Source organism: Pezoporus flaviventris, unplaced genomic scaffold, assembly GCF_033815535.1.
Source record: "Pezoporus flaviventris isolate CSIRO_AGI_PZ_B2104156 unplaced genomic scaffold, CSIRO_AGI_Pfla_v1 ptg000023l, whole genome shotgun sequence".
Taxonomy (NCBI): Eukaryota; Metazoa; Chordata; class Aves; order Psittaciformes; family Psittacidae; genus Pezoporus; species Pezoporus flaviventris.
In genome coordinates, this window is record NW_026892571.1 from 15808883 (window position 1) to 15830837 (window position 21955).

The window sequence follows — 21955 nt, forward strand, 5'->3', positions numbered from 1 at the left end:
GCTGTTCAGAGCTTAGGACTTCCATTCAGCAACTTTAAGTAGAAAAAGTGTTCCATGAGGATTTGCAAATCCTCATCTTTCTCATGTAAGAAAAGAGAGGATTTGTCTGTCTTCCTTCAAGCTATTAATCTTGACCATCCTTTAAACAACAGTTACCTAACCAAATTGGTCCATTGGTGATAAACTGATGGATGTTTGTCTCATGGCACTACGTGAGGGGAAGGAGTAACTCAAACTCTTCTTTTTCAGTCCTGCATTGTAGTGACAGATTCTACAGAGACACAAGGGTCATCATTAATTTGAATTCAAGTCAGAGCAGTCAGATTAAGATAACTTGTGTTGTTCTGAACAGAATGTTGCTTGGTGTTGGTGCTACCCAACAGCAGGGGATCCTGTGAAACTGCTGTGGTTTTCCAATTTTCTTTCTAAAAACAGTCTGAAGAGTAATTACTGTGTTGGAAAGGGACTCTTTACACACCATAAAAAGGTAACTTGCAATTGCTTTTACATTACCCTTTCCTTATAGGTGCCAGTGAGTGGATTTGTTCCTGGATTAGAAATAGGACTTCAGTCCTCTGCTGATTACCTTCTGCTTTGCTTTACTCTAGGAGAGTGAGCTCAGACCAGCGTGGCAATGTCACAAGGGCTTTCACAGAAAACAGGTACTTTCTTGTTCTGCTTTTAGTGAAATAGAAAAGCTTGGTATCTTTTGGATGGTAAATCAAGAGCAGCTGCCTGTACCTAGAAATCACACACAGTCTGGATGAGCTCCTCTGGGTGTGGAGTGTGTCAGCAGCATGACTGATGTGTTGAGTCCCCATGGGAGGATGCCTGTCAAATTATTGTTATGCTGCCTCCTGCCAGGGCATCATGGAGGAGATGCCATAAACTCAGGGGAGAGCCTATTGTTGGTCCTCTGAGTCAGAAGCCAGGCGTTGTTGTGAGGCAAAACAGTTGGTGGGAGAAGGCAGCTCCCAGACAAGTGAGTGAATGATACTGTAATAATGATAACACTGAAGGATTAAGAATTCTCTTCAGTTTACTGCATGTGTTTTACAGCCAAGGGAGGCGACGCTTTCACACAAAGTACTTCGTGTAGTGCCTTGCTGGGTGCTTGCATTTGTCTTGTGTGGCATCATATTTCCCCTGAGACACCTGATTCATTCTTCTGAGGCATCATTGTTTAAAAAGTAAGACACTGGTACCACCTCTGTAACTTCTTTGCCATCTTTATTTAAGACTTTATTTAAGTCTTCTCACCTGGCATCTCTGAGCCAGCCTGGATGGATCTTCTGTGTTGTTAGACAGAGTGGCAGGAGGCAGTTGGGTGCAGAAATCACATGAAATCACCCTAAATCCCAGGGAATTTTTATATGCAAGAGCCTAATTTGGCTCTAAATACTCTTGGCGTTAGTAAACTACTCTGAAACCACCCATGCTTCTTTATCATCTATTTATAGTTGACACCTAAGCTCTCATTTCCTTGCAATGGGACAGCTGGTTTTCTGTTACGCTCCCAGAATGCATGCTGATTGTCAGGGTAGGGAATTCTGCCCTTCCAAACGCAACATCTTATTGCCGTGCTGGCTGTCGGTTCTTATCTGTTTTAGGGGTTGTAAAGTCTTTCCTTACTGGGTGGCATTCCTGCTGCAGTGTGAATGACAGCAATGTCTTTACCAGTTAGTTTTGTGTCAGGCCACATCCCTCCATGTGAGAAAATTCCCAGCAGCATTTAACGCACGCGTGCGGATAAACCTCCTGCATGCCCCATAAAGTACTTTACTATGGGCAGTATAAAGCAGTCATTACAGGGCGATGTTTAAACTTCTGAGATTAACACAGTCTCTCAATTGCACTTACTTGTTTTTATAATGTGTAATTTAGCAGCTGAACCATGGAGAGCTATGGCATAGCAGCGTCTTCTTGGAAACAGTGCTTCCAACTGGGCCTTCAGTTTGCTTCATTGTAAATTCAGAGCAATTTCATTCTCTGGTTAAAAGAAAGGAGGAAAACCAGACCATTTCTGGGAGCTGCGCGCATGGTCTGTTACAGATAGTCTGATAGGTATTGTTGGATGTTGGCATGGCACATTCTCTGCTCCTGTTGAAAGCAAAGAGTTTGTGTCGGATTTCTCTGGGCCAGTCCTGTGTTCTGCATGCAGGGCACTTTGTTACTTGCCATTTGCTAAGGCAGTTGCCATGGTATTTTTTGCCTGGATAAGGAAAGTTTGATCAAGCCTCTGTTTGAAAACCAGATGTTTTATTCTGTGGCCACCACCCATCCAGATAGCCCTGGGATCATTCCCTCCTGCTTTCTACTTCCAACTAAACTATCCCGGGAGGCTGTTTTAGAATCCTGCTATTTCTTCAGAGGTCTTCCATGTAAATATACTGCATTGACCAGCAAAGTTTTGACCGTGACTGTCTTTGTTTTGCAAAGTTCTCTTGTAACCAGGCACCACACTGGCTCCCCTGAATAGCACCATCGGTGCAACTGAATGGGAGCAACAAAGGCATAGGAAATGAAATGTCCATTCGGTTTCCTATTCATTTAAATGATAGTTTATCGTGCTGATTATTAGCTTCATGTAGTCAGGATCTGTGACTGCTCTGAAGCCTTTTATTGCCTATTTTTAATGAACTGCAATAAAACTTTGCCTCACCTGAGTGCTGTCTCAGTGTCGAGGCATTCTCCAAACTTAGTGCTATAATTGCTACTAATTCATCATTACCTATAGCAAGGAATGTCACCATACTACAAAGCAGCCTTGATGTATCTCTACCATTTGCTCATTCTCTCTGCAGCGTGTTTCTTTTTAAGAGTACATGGGGTTCCTGGAATGAGCAATGTTAAGTAATCCATAAACATAGTTTTAATAAGGATACCAAGTTCCTTTAGAACATCTTTCCTCAGCAGATCACGCAATGTGGTACAAAGGAACTGGCAGTGCACAAATGGGGCAAGTGTGAAGGTCAGGGATAGAGGAATGAAATGACTCCCCTTGGGGTCATCCTTTGAAGCAGCAGGAGGGTCAAGAATAAAATGCATCTCTCTTTAGTTTCAGCTTTGTGTCATGTCAGCTGAGCAGGATATCAGTATATCTCTTCAATTAAAAAAGCGCCTGCTTGTAGTTAAGGAGATTTGGCACCATGTACTGGGTCTGTAGCCTCATCTAATGTCCTCTGAGTCAGTGTGCCTCTTCTCTGTCTTTTCTGGAGCAGGACACAAATTAAGGTTCCTGGACTTTAATTCAGGCTTGTCCACCAGTATTCTGTGTGCCTGACATCTCAACTTCCCATCTGAACATGGGCAAGCTTTCATCCAACACCTCACAGACTGCTAAGGTTGAACAGCCCTCTTCTCGAAGCATTAGTGCTTGTGCACCTATTGCCTGCACTAGACATGGGTGATTACATAAGCAGATGATTACTGCATGTGCACTGCTGGGACCTGCACATTGAAGTACCTACTCATAGGTAAGAATGGGGAGTTGAACACTTGTGTTCTCCAGGTTTGCCAGTCCTTTGGTGCTTGGATCATTTGCTATATCCAAATATATGTATATGCTATAGATCAAATATATATATATTTGATATGGTTCTTTGGAGATAGCGACTGTTACCTGAGTATGTATAGAGAATGTCTGTGTGGGATGATGTTTTAATGAAGAAAGCTGCAGTAGTGCCTGTTACAGGTCTGGGAATGAGTTCTGGACTTCCTAAGTCAGTGATAACGAATTCATGAAGTACCTGGGTTTCCCAGCAGAATGTGTCTGTTATGTGCACACATGTGTAACATTCATGGACAGTTTTCTTTCACTCCAGATGAGGCTTATTTTTAAAAATAGCATATATTGCAGAATAACCTGGAAGACTCGGTTGTTTAACATCTTATAATAATGCCTTATAGTAAAGGAAAAGGTGATATTTTAGCATGCCTCCTGCTAAGGTATCACAGTAACAATTACATGTAAATTCAGTTTAATGACAATAAAATGAAGCCAAGACAACACTTGAACTGCATATAGCCATAAGGAAACTTCTGTGTAATGCAGCTGTGAGGGAAGGAAGCTGAGGAGTTATAATGGAGAGTGAGAGTGAGAAGTTGTTCTTCATCTGTGGAAGTGAGAACGAGCCCAGCCAGCACAGTTCTGCTGAGGGTCTCTATGTATGGAACTGGCAGCAGTTCAGTTCCAGCCACACAGGTGAGTCTGTGACCAGGAGGATCCGTGTCTCTGCTCTAGCAGCCTCTCCCACTGTTCTGATTTCTGTTCTGTGTTGCTATCCACAGCCATTGAAGGCAATGATCCAAGAGGAAACCACACAGTGTGTTCACTTACACCGTCTTTTGGAGCTGTGAAACAAAGAGAACAGTTAGAGAAAAGGCCAAATGAGGACAGGCATCTTCTCTGCATGCTCAGCTTTGGCTGCCTTTCGGCTTCCTCTGCTCCTATAACACTGAAATAACACATCTCCCTGTGCCCCCACCTTGCACATATTCTTACTGTCCTCTGCTCAGCTCGGCGATGATTGCAGGTGTATGTGGGATGGATTGACCTGGACAGAGAGAGCAAAGACTGATGGACAATTATATTTTCTAGCTATTTTCCCCTCTAGCTGCTTTTTTGGGGTGTACAAACTGTTGATGTGACCTTCACCAGCTGCTGTGAGGGGAAAGATGTAAGGTAAAGGATATTTTTTAATTGAAATTAACAGATTTATGTGTGCTTTTATAGATTTACTTCACAAGATGATGTTGGGCCATGCCCTTAGATACTATAATCTGGTGTAATTCTACCAAGATGAATGCTGTTTGGGTATGACCTGAGAACATAATGTCCTGACAGTATAAACTGGCAGCTTTGACTTTTTCACTCCCTTGTCCTGACAAGAAATTGGATCTTTATTTATCTACCCAGTTCCAATGAAAATCAATTGTTTCATTATCACTAACGTTAAACTGCAGTTCTGCTGCAGGTTTTCTTCCTTATAGGTCAGAAAGCATCACACAGAAGAACTTTCACAAGTCACTGTTACGTGTGTGTGGAGTGGCAGTACCTGGGTTTCCCAGCAGAATGTGCCTGTTACGTGCACACATGTGTAACATTAAGTCAGTTCTGCTTATAGAGGTTGTATGGTTTGCACACTGGTCAAGAGCTGACAGGTTGCTGATGGGAATTTGTTTAATATTTAGAGGGAAAAGTTGTCTTCTTAAGGTTTCTTCTCACCCTGCTATAGCCTGCAAGGGGAACATGTTGGGGCATGTCCTTTTGGGTTTGCTTTCAATAAAATGGCAATTCTTTATTTAAATACAAAAACATGGGAATGCCCTTTCTTCCCCTCCTCTCAAGTATGTTTAGGTAACTGAATCACATTCACACTTGGAGGGATGAGCCTGTTTTGCAAGGGAAAACCAAAACATTCCAGTGCAGCTAATATTGCAGCTCCTCTGGTGTCTTAAGTTCAGGCCACAGCAGGGGGTGCAGACACCTAAGGGGAATGCAGTAACTTTCTGAATCTTTTCTTTTGAAGAAATACTAAGATGAGTCACAATTAACCCATTCAGCTAAATCAGTAAGGCTCTGTGGGTGAGAGAAGAGATGGGGAGTCTGTTAAGTGAGGTTGCAGTGGATAGAGGCTGCCCTGGGGTAGCCTAAGTCTCTACACAGACTGGGCAGTCCTGTCCTTGCCATCAGTGCTGTTTTGCCTGGCTTTCCTTTGTGGAAATCAAGACCTCTTTGGCCTCACTCTCTGGTTTCAAGAAGCTGTTGCTTTTTTGAATGACTGTAGGTACAGAGACAACATCCTGGGAAGGTATCTAGACCACACATGATGGGGACTGTGCCCACGGGAATAGCTGGTGGCAGATTTTATTCCAGGCTGGACTCTTCCTGACTCCTGTACCAGCTATCTCACTCGCCAGCCACACTGTAAGTTTACTTGACTCCACTGCAGTGGATAGGGCATTTTTCCTTGGGTGAAACCCTTTGTAAACTGATTCCAAGCCTGGGCTGGTTTTATTTGGTGGAGGGTTGTTTTGGTGGTGTTGTTTTTTTTCCCTGCTCAAGTAGTTAAACTTGGTTTATGAACTACACAGAGCCATCAGTTACTCACAGGCTCTGCTACTCAACCTGCAGAAAAGAGGTATTTTCTTTTCTTACATCCCTTCAGGCTCCATCAATACACCTATATTTGTCATTGCAAGAAGCACAGTTTTGCTCCCTTTCTTACAACCTTCTCTAATCCATCCCTCCCTTCCCCATCCCTGGCAGTGCTCAAGGCCGGGTTGGACAGGGCTTGGAGCAACCTGCTCTAGTGGAAGGTGTCCCTGCCTGTGGCAGGGGGTTGGAAATGGACAAGCTTTAAGGTCCCTTCCAACCCAAACCGGTCCATGATTCCCTAAGATGTCCAAGTCTGCTGTAATGATCTTGATTATCTGGCACACCAATGGGCTTGGTCCAGGCATCCTGTGTCGTGGAATGCAGCCCTCTAAGGAAAGAAAAGGCTCTCTGGAGCAAGCATCAGTGTGTTGGCACAAAATACTTTGTTCCTCTTACATGACTGAAGTGGAAGGAACGGGTTTAAGTATATGGGGTATGTGTAGGATCCTGAACAAGTGCCTACAGCTGGTGGGCAGTGGGTGAGAAGCCAGTTGGGTTGCTCCAGGCGTTCAGCCCACTGTGATCTCTTCTTGCATTGCAGCGAGTGTGTTCTGAAATGCATAAGTGAGCACACGGGCTGCTGTGCTGCTTTGCCAAGCCAACTGCATTACTCACCCTTTCCCCAGCTGTTTGCAGTGCTGTTATTTGCATGTCGTGCCCTGCAGGCCTGTGGGGAAGTGAGTCAGGAATGGGTTTTCGCTGGAGACAGTTACTTCTTTTGCAATAAGAAAAAGTTAAAGGAAATATGAACAGGTGTCAGGAGCTTCTGGATATTTAGGGGAAAATACATTAAAATAAATGAAATGTAGAAGCTGTGCATCACCAGCTGCCTGATCCGTGCAGCCTGGAGCTGTTCTTATGTATAGGTACCGCTGAGGGCATTCCAGTGAAAGAACACTGTAAGGTGTCACAGTGACTTGCAATGGAAAGCCCATAGCAGCAGCAGTCGGGACAATACGTGTTGTCTCATTGGCTGGGCTGTCCTTAGGAAGTGAGGACTGTTTCCAACCCAGGTGAAATCATAGAATAATTAGGGTTGGAAAGGACCTTAAGATCAGCCAGTTCCACACCCTCTGCCATAGGCAGGGGCACCTCACCTGTGTTTCTTCCTCAAGGACTGGTGCGTGGATTAGCACTCAAACCTCTGCAGAACAGGCCAAAAGCCAATGTGTGTTAGGGACATAGTGGGAATTAAGAAGGAAAACCACCACGTCCAAACCCTTTTATTAGCATTTTTGTTGTCTTTTACCATTAGACCTTTTCGGGTTTCATTTATTTGGCTGTCTTGAGAATCCCTGTCTCCAAGCAAGCAGAGAAGTGTGTGTGTGTGTCTGCCCTGGAACCTCAGAAAATAAGGGTATATTTTTGGCCCATCGCAGAAACACACCGGTGAGATGGGCGAGCTGGAGACTTCCTGTGCCATTGCTCACTGTCTGCCGTGTGCAGTACTTGTGGAGAAGCCCCTCAGTGATCAGACAGCTGCCAAATGATGATGGATGAACCTATAGTCAACAGAGCAGAGGATAATGCAGACCTGCCGCTGCGGCTCTTCCTCCTCCATCCCTAGTGACAAACTGCTGCTGAGCGTTGCTCCCGTGGGGTACATCTGTCCTTGTACCACATAAGCACTGACCCACTTGTCTCAGCAGTGCTTCACCACTTTCTGTTTCCATTTTTTTCAGCCTTTGGCCTTAATTTCTTTCTCTCCATCACCATGTAGCTGTGAAATAAGTGTCTTGGGGTGAAGAGGTCTGTGTGAAGAGCTGTCCATCATTCAAAACATAGGTCGTGGTGGCATCCGTTCCGGTGAGTAGCACCTGAAGGACAAGGCTTTTATTCCATAACTCCCAAAAGCCGGTAATCTCCAAGGAAGAAACGGCCTGTCTGGGAAAATAAAGCAAGACATGTAAATTCATAGAATCATGGAATAGTTAGGGTTGGAAAGGACCTTAAGATCATTAAGTTCCAACCCCCCTGCCATGGGCAGGGACACCTCACACTAAACCACGGCACCAAGGCCTCATCCAACCTGGTCTTGAACGCTGCCAGGGATGGAGCATTCACAACCTCCCTGGGCAACCCTCACCACCCTAACAGGAAAGAATTTCCTCCTTATATCCAATCTAAACTTCCCCTGTTTAAGTTTGAACCCGTTACCCCTTATCCTATCACTAGAGTCCCTAATGAAGAGTCCCTCCCCAGCATCCCTATAGGCCCCCTTCAGATACTGGGACCCCCTTCAGATTGCTTTAATAGGAAGCTTCATTGCATTTATAGCTCCTTAAAAGGAAGCCGAACTGCAGGCATGAGATGGCAGATGAGTTTATTTTCACATGTGGATTTAATAGCTTACTGAGATGTAACCACGGGGTTAGTGCTAGAAAAAGCCTCCAGGAAAATAGTCCCTGGGGTGAGGTCAGAGCCTGCTTACAGCCGGAATGGGATGAAGGGATTTCATCAGTGGTTACAGGCAGGGTGGTTCATACGATACCAAGCAAATCACAGTGATGTGGAAATTAATTACACCTTCTTCACAGGACAGAGAGAGTGGAAGTACCCCAAGACCAGCTGTGGTTTAAAGCTCAAAGGAGTGGGCAGGAGCTGAGTGCCACTCTCATAGCAGTGTCTGTTACTCTTCCCAAGCATTTGTTTGATCACAGTTGTAACTGAATTTGTGCTGAAAACACACAAAGCCCCTGTGCTTGGCTTCACATGAAACCTGAGGCCCTCTTCACTGAAGCAGAACGGTGGCAAATCCATGGCCACCAAAGCTCCCTTTGGAAAGGGAAATAATCTAAAATAACCCAAATAACACTCCCCCAGTGCTATGGCACTTTGCTAGGTTAAAGCGCAGGAAACGGTGAAGTTTGGGCTCCATCTGTTTGATCATTTACACTATCTCCTTATCAATGTACCTGGCCTGGCCTGGGGAGATTGGATGGTGTCTGGATACAAGAGGTACAATTTAGTGCTTCCAGCTGCTTGAAAGGGATGGGGCAGTGATTTGTGACCTCTCTGGTGATCAGTGAGATAAAGCTCTGCAGTGGGGATGTCCTCTGCCCTGCCACTGATGCTGGTCAGAGCCAGCCCAGGCTCCCATGCACACCTTGGAGCTGCATGGAGGTTGTGGCCTGATCACTCCCAAATCCTGGAATGTCTCAAATCCAGATTCAAGTCTTGCAGCCTGCAGTAATTGAGGGAAGGGGGGGAGGGAACAAATTTGCTGCTGTCAAAAGCATATGGATGTTTCATGGGGAATTTAAATAGCAGTAAAGAAGATGCTGAGACTGGTACCTGAGATGATGGCAGCGCACAGTGGGAAAGGCCATAGCACAAGAAAGAACAAGGAGGATGAAGCAGTCCAAGCTGGGAGCTACAACTGTTGTTTGCCCAGGTATGACTCTTATTCACTTTAGCACATCAAAGTGATGCTCTCCTGGACCCAGGCTGGCTCGAGCAAAGCCATCCCGAGAGTCTCTTCCCAGTGCTCCCATCCAGGATGTGCTGCTGATGCCGGTGCTCCATTGCCAGCAGAGATGTCCCCTGGAGTCACGTTTGCAGCCTGCCATGGACCAGAATTACCTGTTCTCAAGCACCTGCAGTGCTGCTGCGGTGCTGGGATGCTCAGCACCTCGGGAGGGGTTCAGGGCTCGGTTAATGTCTTTATTCTCCTGCTTATTGCCTTCAAAATCCACTCAGTGATAGGGAGGAGGTGCCTGCTCCCTGTCGTAGGTGATGGCAGTGAAACAGAAGTCCTGCCTGGCAGGAGTGGGGATGGGGAGCTGGGTCAGAGTGGGTTTAGCTTCCAGGTACTGGGTATAAGGGAAACAGGAATTCCTGTGTTTAAAGCTGCCAGCTGTAGTCTTGATGGGTGATCCCCTGGAAGTGTCAGGCCAGGAGCCATGGTCTTGTGAGGGAGGAAAGACTGGGATTGGGAAGAAACATGGGAACCATCTCGCCTTTGCCTGTGTCCAATTGAACAGTCAGGCTTGATCTGAATCATAGAATAGTTAGGGTTGGAAAGGACCTTAAGATCATCCAGTTCCAACCCCCCTGCCATGGGCAGGGACACCTCACACTAAACCATCTCACCCAAGGCTTCGTCCAACCTGGCCTTGAACACTGCAGGTGTTGGATGGAGGATTCACAACCTCCCTGGGCAACCCATTCCAGTGCCTGAGCACCCTAACAGGAAAGAATTTCCTCCTTATATCCAATCTGAATCCACAACAAGAGTCCTACTTCTCAGCCCGTTTCAGACCACAGCCCTCATCCCAGCAGAGCTGAGCCCTGGCAGCCAGGCTGTGTGCTGGGACGCGCAGTGCAGCCCCACACACAGCTCGCAACCAGCAGTCTCAGTCCACGCATGGCCCGAGTTTGAGCCCGAGAGATGAGGCTTGCCCCTCTCCCCACTGTTTTACAGTCATCCCACTGACCCCGTCATTATCATCTTTTATGGCATCCTGTGAGCTACTGAAAGCATCAGAGGAGGAAATGAAGGGCCGTATACTGTCCGGGCTCTGTGGTGCTATGTCCCCTGACGAGCTATTCTCTCCTGGCCGTGCCCATAAGTGCCTTCGATGAACGTTGTGTGGGATACTGAAGAAAGAGTAGAGAGACAAAGAGAAGGAAAGTTAAACACTGCTCAAGGTCTCCCTATTTCCCATCACATCCTTCTCCTTGTAAACCTCCACCCTGCCTTTCTACAACCCATTTAGACTTATTCTCTCTCATTTTCTGGCCCTGTCCCACATGATTGCTACTCTTCTCTGCATCCCAACTGCATTTGGTGAACGTTTCCCATCTGTGGTCATCAATCTCTGCTCCATACCACCAACTCCCTCTCATTTCCTTCAGGGATGAGTCTGGGCCCAAGACCCGATTCAGGCTCTAAACAGGGGCTTTTCTACACTCCAGAAACATTTGGACAGGATGGCTGGGAGTGCTCTTGTGGTGTTGCTCCAGCAGTCACCTCTGTGCCTAAGTAACAGTTTAGTTAAGGAACACATCATCTTCCTTGTGTTCCTTGTGTGTCTGGAGGAAGGGGGAGTGAGGTTGGGAGAGGAAGGAATTAATTTGGGAAGTACATTGTGAGTCACGTTGATTTGATTTTCTCTGATCCATCAATCTTGTGTTCTATTGCTCATCTCCATGGGGCTTGTCTGGAAAGGGAGGATTTACTGCACTGTAAGCCAGGGCAGTGATGTGCAAAGGTGGGGGGGGGCATGGAATGTATCCTAGGAGAGAGCAGGGAACCAGAAAAAGAGGTGGGGGAGCTTGTGAATCCCCATGCTGAGGTTTAAAGCTGCCATACGTTGCCCATTACCCCCCCAAGCCACCCATGAGGGCATCTTTGGAGGGGAGCAACCTACCTTTGGGTTCAAGGGACCTCAAAGCTCATCCAGTCCCAACCCCTGCCACGGGCAGGGCACCTTCCACTAGAGCAGCTTGCTCCAAGCCCCTGTGTCCAACCTGGCCTTGAGCACTGCCAGGGATGAGGCAGCCACAGCTTCTCTGGGCACCCTGTGCCAGCGCCTCAGCACCCTCACAGGGAAGAGTTTTTCCCTGATATCTAATATTTTTAGTAAAGATTTTCCCTGCTCCCCACATTCCCCATGCACCCTCACACGTGGCTGCAGCAGAAGTAAGGACCAGCGGATGGGCAATACAGTGGCTCCCTGCACACCTCTTCCTCCTTGGAGTAACCCATGGGTAAGACACTTTCCCAGTAGACCTGTGCTTGTGGATCAGGGATAGAAGCACTGTGTGAATTCATACGGCTTATGCATATTCAGTGTTCTGTGGTGGGTATGGACATGTCCTCTCCAGCCTCCAGTGTCCCAAAGGGAGAGCAGATGCAAGGCATCCCCATAGACAGTTATTGTAGGTGTTCTCCCCAGCTGAGAGATGTTTGGGAAACGCCTGGAACTCTTTTTCTCAGGTGCTGCAAAGAGGATTTGGTTTGTAAATAGCGTTAATTGCCTTGACTTCATTAAGGGGGAGCCAAAAAGGTGTTAACAAGTTTCTGTTGCTCAGCGCTGGCCATGAGCCACCGAGGAGCTCCATAGGGGGAAGGTGGCAACGCTGCTATAGAAATCCCTTTGCTCTATAGGGAAGGGAAAAGGAATTAGGCACTGATTCAGCCAAAGACTTGGGGCTAACGTGTCACTTCTGCAGGAGGGGTTTTACCTGACCCACTGCACAGTTCGATTCCATGGGATTCACAATGTCCCCAAGGATGCGGTGGTGAAGGTCTGAGCTTTGGAGGGTTTTGTCCCTCTGCTCCTCTGAAGGCATGGATAAAGGGGAGCTCCTGTTTGCACAGTGCTTTTAGCAGCTTTGGCACCAGGCTGGTAGGGTTTAGAGTCTATCTTTAAGCACCTCACTTAAATAGTGTTTAGGGTTTGAGTTAAGGTTTCAAAGTCACTGCCTGGTCACAGAAACATTTCCTATAAACCCCAGCAAACCAGAAACCCCAGTTCCCACCTGCCCCTGAAAATCCCCATCCATAAATCCCGCACAGATGTTTTCTCATCCTCCTCTATGGCGCTGGTGCTAGCAGGGGCTAAACAGGGGCTGATTAAAGCCCTTTAACTTTGTCATGCTAAGGGCCGGTTTTGCAAGTGGAAAAGGACCTGTGAGTTGTTTTTTAAGGCTTTAGGGAATTGCTGGCACTCACTGGTTTCACTGCACCAGATGCAGCGTGACCGGGAATCTACGCTGCATATGAAAAGGTCACTTATCCCGTTCAAGAGAGGAGATGCTAACACTTGTCAGCTTGAGTGATGGAGACTCTGCATTGAGAGCCATAATATTCATGTCAGAGAATTGCCAAGCCCATGCGGAAGCGTTGAAGATGGATGGCCCTGGGATGTGCTCCTGACACTTTAATACGGGGGGAGGATACAGCACGAGCATCTCATGCAGGATTATCATCCACGAAAGGGCACTGGAGGCATAAACCCACCAGGCAAGGAGTTAACTGCTGGGGCGAAGGAAGGCTGGTGGTGGGGTGCAGCAGGGTGGGAAGGAGATGGGCTCAGTCAAAACCCAGCCACCCCCAAACCGCTTTGCAGAGCCCATCTGCAGATCCTGCCCTGCGTGAACTAAGTAAACCCCTTTCTCAGCTTGCTGATGGTGACTCTGCAGCGATGTGACCTGAGGGGGAAGCGGGACCAGGGCAGGTATTGCTCACTGTGGTACCCTGCCTCCAGCACAGGCATCCCTGCCAGCTTATGGGAGAGGATGGCCATGACGGTGTGAATTCTCCTTTGGAGCCACCTTGGCACTCTGTTTTGGGAGAGGCGCATCAGCATGGATCCATCCCTGACATCCTCATCCCATACGGGTGCACTGCGGGTCTGCACTGCTGACGCACAGCCTGAGGCCAGCACCAGCCTGGCTTCCGAGGACCCACAATCCATCCCTATCAGCAGCACTGGTAGGTTGGCATGGGACACAGCTGAACCTGTCCTCCACACAGTGATGGAGGTGCCTTTGGCCAACACCATGTGTGGAGTCGTGCCATGTTCCCGCCCGATGGGGATTTAGGCTGTGGGGGCATTCCCATCTATGGGGCAGAAGGAACAAGAAGGGAAGCTGGTGGCTGTTGCTCCCGGTGAGGGTGCTGGGATGCTGCCTGGATGGCAGCATGGCAGAGCCAAGAGGCACCAGGTGAAGTGGTGACAGCGACGATCCTGGGTTAGATGGGAAGCACTGGGAAAGCTTCCTGGGCTGTTACCATGGTACAGATATCCCAGGACTGATTTTCTAAAGCCCTATTAGCTGAGCATAGATGCCCGACATAAACCTGCCCCGGTCTGTGGCAATGCTCTAGCTGGATGATACTATTTCTTCATTCACAACATGTTTCCCTTTCTCATTGAAAATGCGATATAAATCAGTCCTTTCCCACAATAAAGCATAAATATGCTATATAATATATAATATATAATATATTGTATATATTATATATTCTATATAATATAAAAATGCTGCTGGCACAGTGATTTCAGGCCAGTTCAACTGCTGTCCTGCAGGTTTCTTATCACACAGGTTACTCTGGCCATGGCAATAGCTCTGCCCCCAAACAGCAGCTCTGCAAAGCCTGCTCTGACATGAAGGTGCTGCTCCAGGACTGTCCAAGAAGCTCCATGGGTGCCCTTTTTGGGTGCCTGGTGGGGTGTCCCTGCTCCCGGGCATCCCCAGCACCCCTTCCACTGACTCAGTGCTGTGAACAGCCTCCATCCCCAAAGGAAGAACCAGAGCTGACAACTCTTCGGGGGTGGGCAGCAGGATTTTGGGTTGAGTTCATGCAGCATTTGGCTCAGATTTTGACTGTTTCATTGTCATTCGGGTCAGGCTCCTCCTCGAGGCTTTCTGGGGCCAATCTACCCCCTTCCTCCAAGCATGCAGTGAGCTACAGGTGGTTGGGATCAGTGTCCCAAAGTGGAGTTGACTTTGGGTAATCAGGAGTAAATACGTTCAGGTTTGAAGACATCATCAGTCCCTTCAGATGCTCCTTGGCTGTGGTTAGAGAATGGACCTTTACAACCTGTAGGTGACAGGGCTTTGCCCTGCTGTGATGGTGTTTAGTCTGAGCAGTGCTCTGCAGGAGTTTGTTGCCCAGGTAAAATCACTGCTGCAATGAGGAGATCAGCCTGATGGAGTGTCCTGCATCAGCCTTGGGTTTGTCACCACGGGCAAGTGGCATCTCTGCGTGTGTTATTACAAGCGCTGGGTACCAGCGGGCAGGGCTGCTCCTGCCAGTGCTGTGATGGATTAAGATGATCCCCAATCTCTATTGTTTTGTAGTGAATGTAGTGAGAATTGATGACTGTTGTATCCAAGCAACAAGGGGGGGGGGGGGGGGGGGGGATGAGAGAGCTTCAGCTTCTCCAGGACTGTGATATCTCTGGCAAGGTGCAGCTCTAAGCCATTAGAGTTGTTCTTTGTATTTGTTCAGACTTGGTATTATCTCTGCGTGCTGTATAAAGGGAACAGAGATCTGTATCATGGGATGGTACATCATTTTCTCTTGAGTTTGCTTCCATTTGCATTTGGTCTCTGGTTTTTGCATAAGATGCGCTCATTGCCTTAGTCTGGGGGCCAGAAATGTAAATGGATTTAAGAAAGCAATTAGAAGGAAGAACAGCTCATATCCAACATTTAAATCAACGCAGTGGGGATGAGTGCTGACTCGGCAAGCCCCTGGCTGCAGGTCGGTGGGAATGGGAGGGTTCAGTGGGAGAAGGATCCATCCCAGATGTGGTATTTGCAGCTCTGCTCCCTGGGATGGAGCCTGTGTGAGACAGGCCCGGTTTGATGCTATGGTGCAAACCTGTCCCTTGCTTTCTGTGGCAATGTTACTTTAGAGAGATGCTGCAGAGAGCGGTGGGAGATGACACACAGCATGTCCTGAGCATCCCTGCTCATGGGGACCCTCATCTCCCGGGATTTACCCCTGCAGCTCTATTAACCCTGCTGCTGGCATGCAGCAAGATGGGGTTTGTGTGTTTGGGAGCTATCCCTCCTCTGCACGCAGCCACTGCCCCGTGCTGTGTGTATCCTCATTCTGTGGCTCTATGGCACTTCCAGGCACGGTGCTGGTGCTGCTGAGCACCGGATGGGGCAGCAGCACTCTGGGCAGCCACAGCAGGCACTGCAAAAGTAGAGCCTGGTTTAGTTCCGTGCAGACAAACCAGCCAGGGCACAGGACGCAGGGAAGGGCTTTTGTCTGGTTTGATCGGTTCCAGTTCAGCCTGAGTTTTGATGGGTTGCAAACGTGGTGACACTGCAAAACCCTTGGGTTTTCTGCTTGTTATTTAAACTGTCTCAACAGCTGTTGATAGGCAGCAGAAAAAGCCCTCCAGTGGGATGGGCACTGGTGCAGCTCTTCCAGCTTTAATGGAACCACTCTTTGCAGAAGTAAATGCATGGAAGTCAGTTTGTGCTTCGCAGCGCGTGTGTTTTACACCTTGAGCTCCCTGCTGTGGCTCGAGTGCGTGTCAAGGCTGTGTTTACACTAGGAGCCGTAGAGATACCTGGATAAAATAGCATCAAAGCATTTGTAGTGGGGGCACAACAGAATGGCAAAGCTGTGGTGTGGTTTCTCACTTGTGTCTCGTCCTCCTCGCCTGGCTGGACCGCAAACCCCGCAGAGCATCCTTTGTCCCTGCGTTGCGGGTGCAGGCGATGGCACAGCTCTAGGGCAGTGCTGTGCTTCCCAGGAGCGATCCGTGCTGATGGACAGCCCTGGGGAGACCTGGAGAGGAGCAGGACCCGCTCAGGACGGCAGCGGCCGCTTTGTGCCCTGCCCTCCGCTGCCCCCGGAGCAGCAGGGACCCTGCAGGCACATTCACAGCTGGCCCCGAGCTTTCTCTCCTGCCCCAGTTCAAAGGCTCCTCTCGTGCCTCCGAGGATTCAGCCCTGGGTGCCGATGGTTTCCACATCAAAGCCGGGCATTGTCTGGGGGTTGTCGGGCCCAGGCAAATTAAGGAGGAATTGGAAGCTTCAAACCGGGCTGGAGCAGGGCAGTGCCTGCGTGCTTGGTGCTTGTTGGATGTGCGGTGATAGCTGTTAAAGCAAACCCTCCGGGGGCTGGAGCCAACGTTTATTGAGCTCTAAGAGATCAACCCCGGTGGCTTTTGGGTTAATGATGAGAAAGCTTGGAAGTGCTGGGTTTCATACAGAAAGGGGCGATTTGGCACCTAAATTCCTACTCTCAGGAAGCAGACAGGAAAAAGCCAGTCCTTTCCATTGTGGTGTTTATTGCAAAATACAGTCCAAAAACCTAACTCTTGAGGGACACCTTCAAAATACATAGAGAAAAGAGATTGTGCTAAGCAATAATACAACTTATTAATAACAACATCAGGCATAAAGAATTCTGAATTCTTATAGTTAAAACCAAACCCAAACCAACAGTATGGGAATTGCAAACTGCTCAGTTTCATCCAGTATAAACACATGAAGCTACTGTCTGTTGAGGCAGGGTTCTGGTACCCAAATACAAAACATAAGAGGGAAAGGAGGGGGAAGGAATCTGTAAACACTGACTGTAAACTTAGCAAAGCCCTCCGCAGGCTGCAGTCATCTCCTCACATCAGAAAGTGCATGAGTTTCCCACTGGGAACGCTGCTGAGCAGCCGCTGTGCATCAAGGGCTGGGGCTGCCCCAGCTGTGGTACCCGGGGCTGCTGAGACCCACTTCTGGCCACAGCTGGAGCCCCACCACTGGCCGTGGTGGAACCACTGTCAGTGGCACAAGCGGTTGATCCTATCTAAAAAGTGAACTCTTCCCTCTGTCCAATACACAGATAAAGTGACTCCCAACAAGAGAGAAGTACCATTAGTAAACATTTACTACTAGTAAACACTGAAGACCCACCATGGAAGCAAGGAGGACCGTGGTCCCTCAGCGCCTGCGCTTTGTGCTTCCTAATCTCACAGCATCCATCCTCAGCAGGTCCCTCTGGACCCTGGGGATGCTCCCTCCCACCCCAGCTCCACCAGTGGCTGCCAAGCAACAGGGACACCACCAAGGTGTCCTCCTTGGGCACCACATCTGCCCCTTTATCTCTTATGACCCTTGTTCCTCTGCTTGACGTGGTTGGGCGCCGCGGTGTCGCGCCGGGTGCAGAAGTGCTTGGCCACCAGCTGCCGGCACTGCTCGCACCGCACCGTGCAGCACCAGTGGAACTTGCAGTTGCAACTGGCCACCACCTCGGTCCTCCTCTCCTCGACCCTCAGTCCGCACTCAGTGCACAGCCGCCGGCAGCTCCTCCGCTCCCATTGCGAGAGGTTCTTGCCCGTCTGCAGGCACTCGCGGCCCTCGGTGCCGTGGTGGCCCAGGCTGGCGTTCCTGGTGCAGTAGTCGGGAGAGTCCTCCAGGAAGACCAGCTCCGTGGCGTGGACGTGGTGGAACGTCTCTGCCGTGGCCCCGCGGCTGTCGGCGCTGTTGCCGGCTCTCATCCGCCTCTTGTCCATCTCCAGCTTGTGGGCTTGGTCGTATTTTATCTTCAGGTAGTTCCCGATCTCGCGGAACTCGGCGAGCTGGAGCCAGCAGGTCTGGATGCTGCAGCTCCCGGACACGCCGTGGCACTTGCACGTTCGCTTCATCGTGGCTTTCACGGCCTTAATGGGAAAGGTGGAGGAGTTAGGAGCAGCAGAGCATCATCGTTTCAATCCCAAAATCACAGCACTTCTAATTCAGGTGGCAATGGGACAAAAGGGGCTTGTGCTCAGCATCACTTCAGCTCCTTCCAAGACGTGAGCTGATGCTCCTGGAGAACATCTGTCCCTCTTCACTGATTTAAAGGACAGAGATAAATGGGCACAAACTTTTGTCTCCAGCCCTGGCAGGAGCTGTTTCTCCTGGCCAAGAAAGAGGCCAGGTCATGCCCTTCTCACGCGGCTCACCTCGCTCATTGCAGCATCAGCCCTTACAGCGGTGGTTTCATTCAAAACGTGTGAAACTGCTTTGGAATAATCATACCCAACCTCTCTGCATCTCCTCCAGGCCAAGCACTTCACAGATATTATCTACCTATCTCCCTCTGGTATTTATAAGGTCCCAATCGCTGGTATCTATGTGAGATTAAGCCTCGACACACCCTATCAGATAGGTATGTTAAGTGTTGCCGGCCTTGTTTTTACAGACAAGGAGGTTTGGCAAGATGCTGAGAGCCTGGCCCAGGGTGTGGGGGTGAATCTGGCAGTGAGCAGGGCCAGCTCCCACCTGGCTTTCCCGACCAAATAGCTTGGAAATGCATATTGCAAGGGGGCAAGGTGGTTCCTCCTTTGTTTTACAGAGCAGACAAGTACAAACCCCATGCACTTCTGAATAAGTGGTGTGTGCTGATAGTTAACTGCATTACACAAAGCTGCAGAGCTGCAAGAGAGAAGAACTCTCTGCAGTTCCTTTATTCAGGTTTAGGGCCAGATTCTGGCTGTGTTTTTTAAGCCATTAAATGCTACAGGGCCTAAATTGTCACAGAGGGCTGCAGACAGGGACCTGAACAGCCACAGAGCCTCAGGTTTTGTTTTCAATATAGACATTTTATAATGTCTATATTAGTATTTAATGGTATTTCATAATGTCTATATTAGTATTTAATAAATAGTATTTAATGTCTGTATTCGTATTTAATAAATAGTATTTCATAATGTCTATATTAGTATTTAATAAATAGTATTTCATAATATCTATATTAGCATTTGATAAATAGTATTTCATAATGTCTATATGAGTATTTAATAGTATTTCATAATGTCTATATTAGTACAACAATGCATTTGACTTACAAGCCTCCCGACTTCATTGTTGTGCAGGTTGATCAGTGCCCGGGTATCGTGTCCTGTTTCCAGAGCATCCACAAAGAGCTTGGAAATCCTCTCCCCAAACTCCACGTTGTCGCTGCATCCTCCCCAGACCCAGCCTCGGCCACCTGCGGGACAGAGGCACACTGAGCACAGAACCATCCCACCGGACCCAATCCTGCCCTGGTATCGGGATGGAGAGGAGGTGTCAGCCCATCCTCAGGCCGCAGCTCACCGACGCGGCCGTTCCTGGAGTCATCGCAGCCGCAGCTCTCAAAGTCCCCCATGCTGCAGTTCCTGGTGAGGGTGTACATGACACCAGCAGAGCTGATGGCGTGCACGAAGGACGTTTCCCGGGTGGCTGAAGGAGAGAGGAACAAAAAGCTGCCCCATGCACGCACAGAGACATCGGTCCCGGTGCACTGGGGATGAGGATCTGCGCTGCAGAGGTGCAGGAAGGAAAATACCCACAAGTTTGAGCAAAAGGTAATGAAAGTGCTACAGAAATTAAATACTTGTGGAGTCTTCAGGCTTCAGCATCGAGGGTTGCAGTAATCTGGCACAGTATTATGCAGGTGTCCATGCATGGGATGGAGAAGGACCCTAAGGCAATGCACCAGCCCCTCTCTGGCCAAGGTTAGTTATCACTGCCTTCCCCTCACTCAGCTCTCCTCTGCCCTTTCCTGCTCAGAGGGGGCACGTTTGTGCTTTGATCTTGCCTGCTGGGGAAAATCATCACTGATCTTGTTTCACCGGGTGGTTGAAGCTCTGCTAACGGCCCTCTGCACCCACACTTCTAATCAATCTAGCTTCTTTTTTGGCTTTCCTAACTCATTCAGAGATGCTGCTTTGGGGAAAAAAAAAGAGATTTCTGCTTGTTGAAGTAGAAAGCATTGAGATATATCCACGAGTTTCTTATGAAGACACTTTAGCAGTGCACGTCCCTGGTTTCTCTCCTGTGCTTTTCCCCATTGCAAGCTCAGGTGCCTCTAGCATTGCACTCCTGGGATGCCATGCACTGAGTGGCAGGAGCAAGGCCATGGAGCAGCACTGCAGGAAGGATTAATCTCTAACCCAGCATGGATAGTGACCCAAAGAGAGCCTGGGAGTCATAGAAAATGTTAGCACTACTTATTATACCCGTTAATACAGACAGAGGGAAAACCACCGCCACACTTGGGACACCAAAGCCCTTCTCCATCAGTTTAACTGGCAGCACCGTCCCAGCCCGTACCCAAGGGCATCCCGGGATGCAGGTAAAGGCACACTCACCGCTGCGGAGCCGGTTGTGTGTGGAGAGCTGCAGGGCGCTCTCGGGGCAGTTCCAGCGCTCCCATCCGAACTGGAACTTGCACTCCTCCATCCCGCTGTGCGCGCCGGCCGCCACGCTGCTGGAGTACGTCAGGTAAGCCTGGCACGGGAGATACCACACGTTACCGTCATCAGCAGGGATAACAGACACAAAGGGGTCGTGGTCCTTTCCCTCATCCTCGGCAGGACCTGGAGCTGGTACACTCTGGGAATTCCAGCTCCTTGGAAAAGCACCATTTCCCATTTGCAAACCAAAATCACTGTACTTTAAATCCCGGTTAGTCCGTGTGTTAATTACCTTAGGTCCTGTCATCAGAAAGTTATTCACAGACCTGAAAGATAAGAGAAGAAAATGAATCACTGAGCTTGCCACAGCCTGAAGAGCATCCCTACGAAATGCCCTTTGCACTGAACTGAACCCTACCATGCTGCTGCGTGGAGGATGGCACCGAAGAGCCCTGCGATGGAGAGGATGAGGAAGGTGCTTCTCTTCATGGCTGTCACAAGGAGAAGGTTGGATCCCTTGTGCTGGTCTGTAGCTCTCTGCACCACAGGTCCCGAGTGAGCAGGGCCGCCTCCCTCTGCTCCTTCCCAAGGTGAGCTTCGGGGTGGAGGGAAGCTGCAGGAGCCACCAACCCTGATATTTATAAGGTGAAGTTGTGAATAGTCAAAACCCCCCCATTCATTTGCTACCCAATGACTTAATGTGGTAAAAAAGCTCCCTCTCCAATGGGTGACAAGGAACCGCCTAAGGTTGCACTTCAAAAGGCAGCGCAGTGGCCCTGGGAGCGGGATGGTCTGAAGCAGAGCAAACTTCCCTAACAATGGGACACTTTTAACCCTCTTTCCCCATCACCAGCCACCCCTTTCTGCTGGCCCCGGGTCTGCTCCCCTTCTCCTTTTCATCCCCTGCTTGCCAGGCAAGGCTCATCCCTGTCCCTCTGAAATAACAAGCTGATGCATTTCTATAGTGCCCGAGAACTCCCCGAGGAGCTTTAACAACCCTTCTGTAAAGAGCTATAGGGAATAGACCTCCCAGGTCTTCTGGATGGGAAGAGATGCATTTAACGGCGGGGCCTCCCCCCCCCCCCCCCCGCACCTCCACCCTTCTCGCCTCTTTATGATGAAAGTTGCTGCATTTCCATCCTGATAACAGCGTGCAGGG

At 48.9% G+C, this 21955-nt stretch overlaps 1 protein-coding gene across 1 annotated transcript; it reads right to left on the reverse strand.

The window, feature by feature from the left end:
- Positions 1-17261: 17261 nt before the first annotated feature.
- On the reverse strand, positions 17262-21861 carry WNT8A (Wnt family member 8A). The gene is made up of 6 exons (XM_061457243.1): positions 21215-21861; positions 21089-21122; positions 20752-20890; positions 19715-19840; positions 19465-19607; positions 17262-18294 (listed from the first exon to the last, which is right to left on the reverse strand). Exons 1-6 carry the CDS (start codon positions 21283-21285, stop codon positions 17734-17736), a joined length of 1074 nt encoding a protein of 357 aa, XP_061313227.1. The 5' UTR covers positions 21286-21861; the 3' UTR covers positions 17262-17733.
- Between the last annotated feature and the right edge of the window lie 94 nt (positions 21862-21955).

Coding starts and splice junctions, on each gene's coding strand:
- WNT8A (XM_061457243.1), bottom strand. CDS start 21,285: ATGAAGAGAAGCACCTTCCTCATCCTCTCCATCGCAGGGCTCTTCGGT. Junction 19,608..19,714: donor CTCCAGGAACGGCCGCGTCG/GTGAGCTGCGGC, acceptor TCTGTCCCGCAG/GTGGCCGAGGCTGGGTCTGG. Junction 18,295..19,464: donor ACAATGAAGTCGGGAGGCTT/GTAAGTCAAATG, acceptor TTTCCCATTAAG/GCCGTGAAAGCCACGATGAA.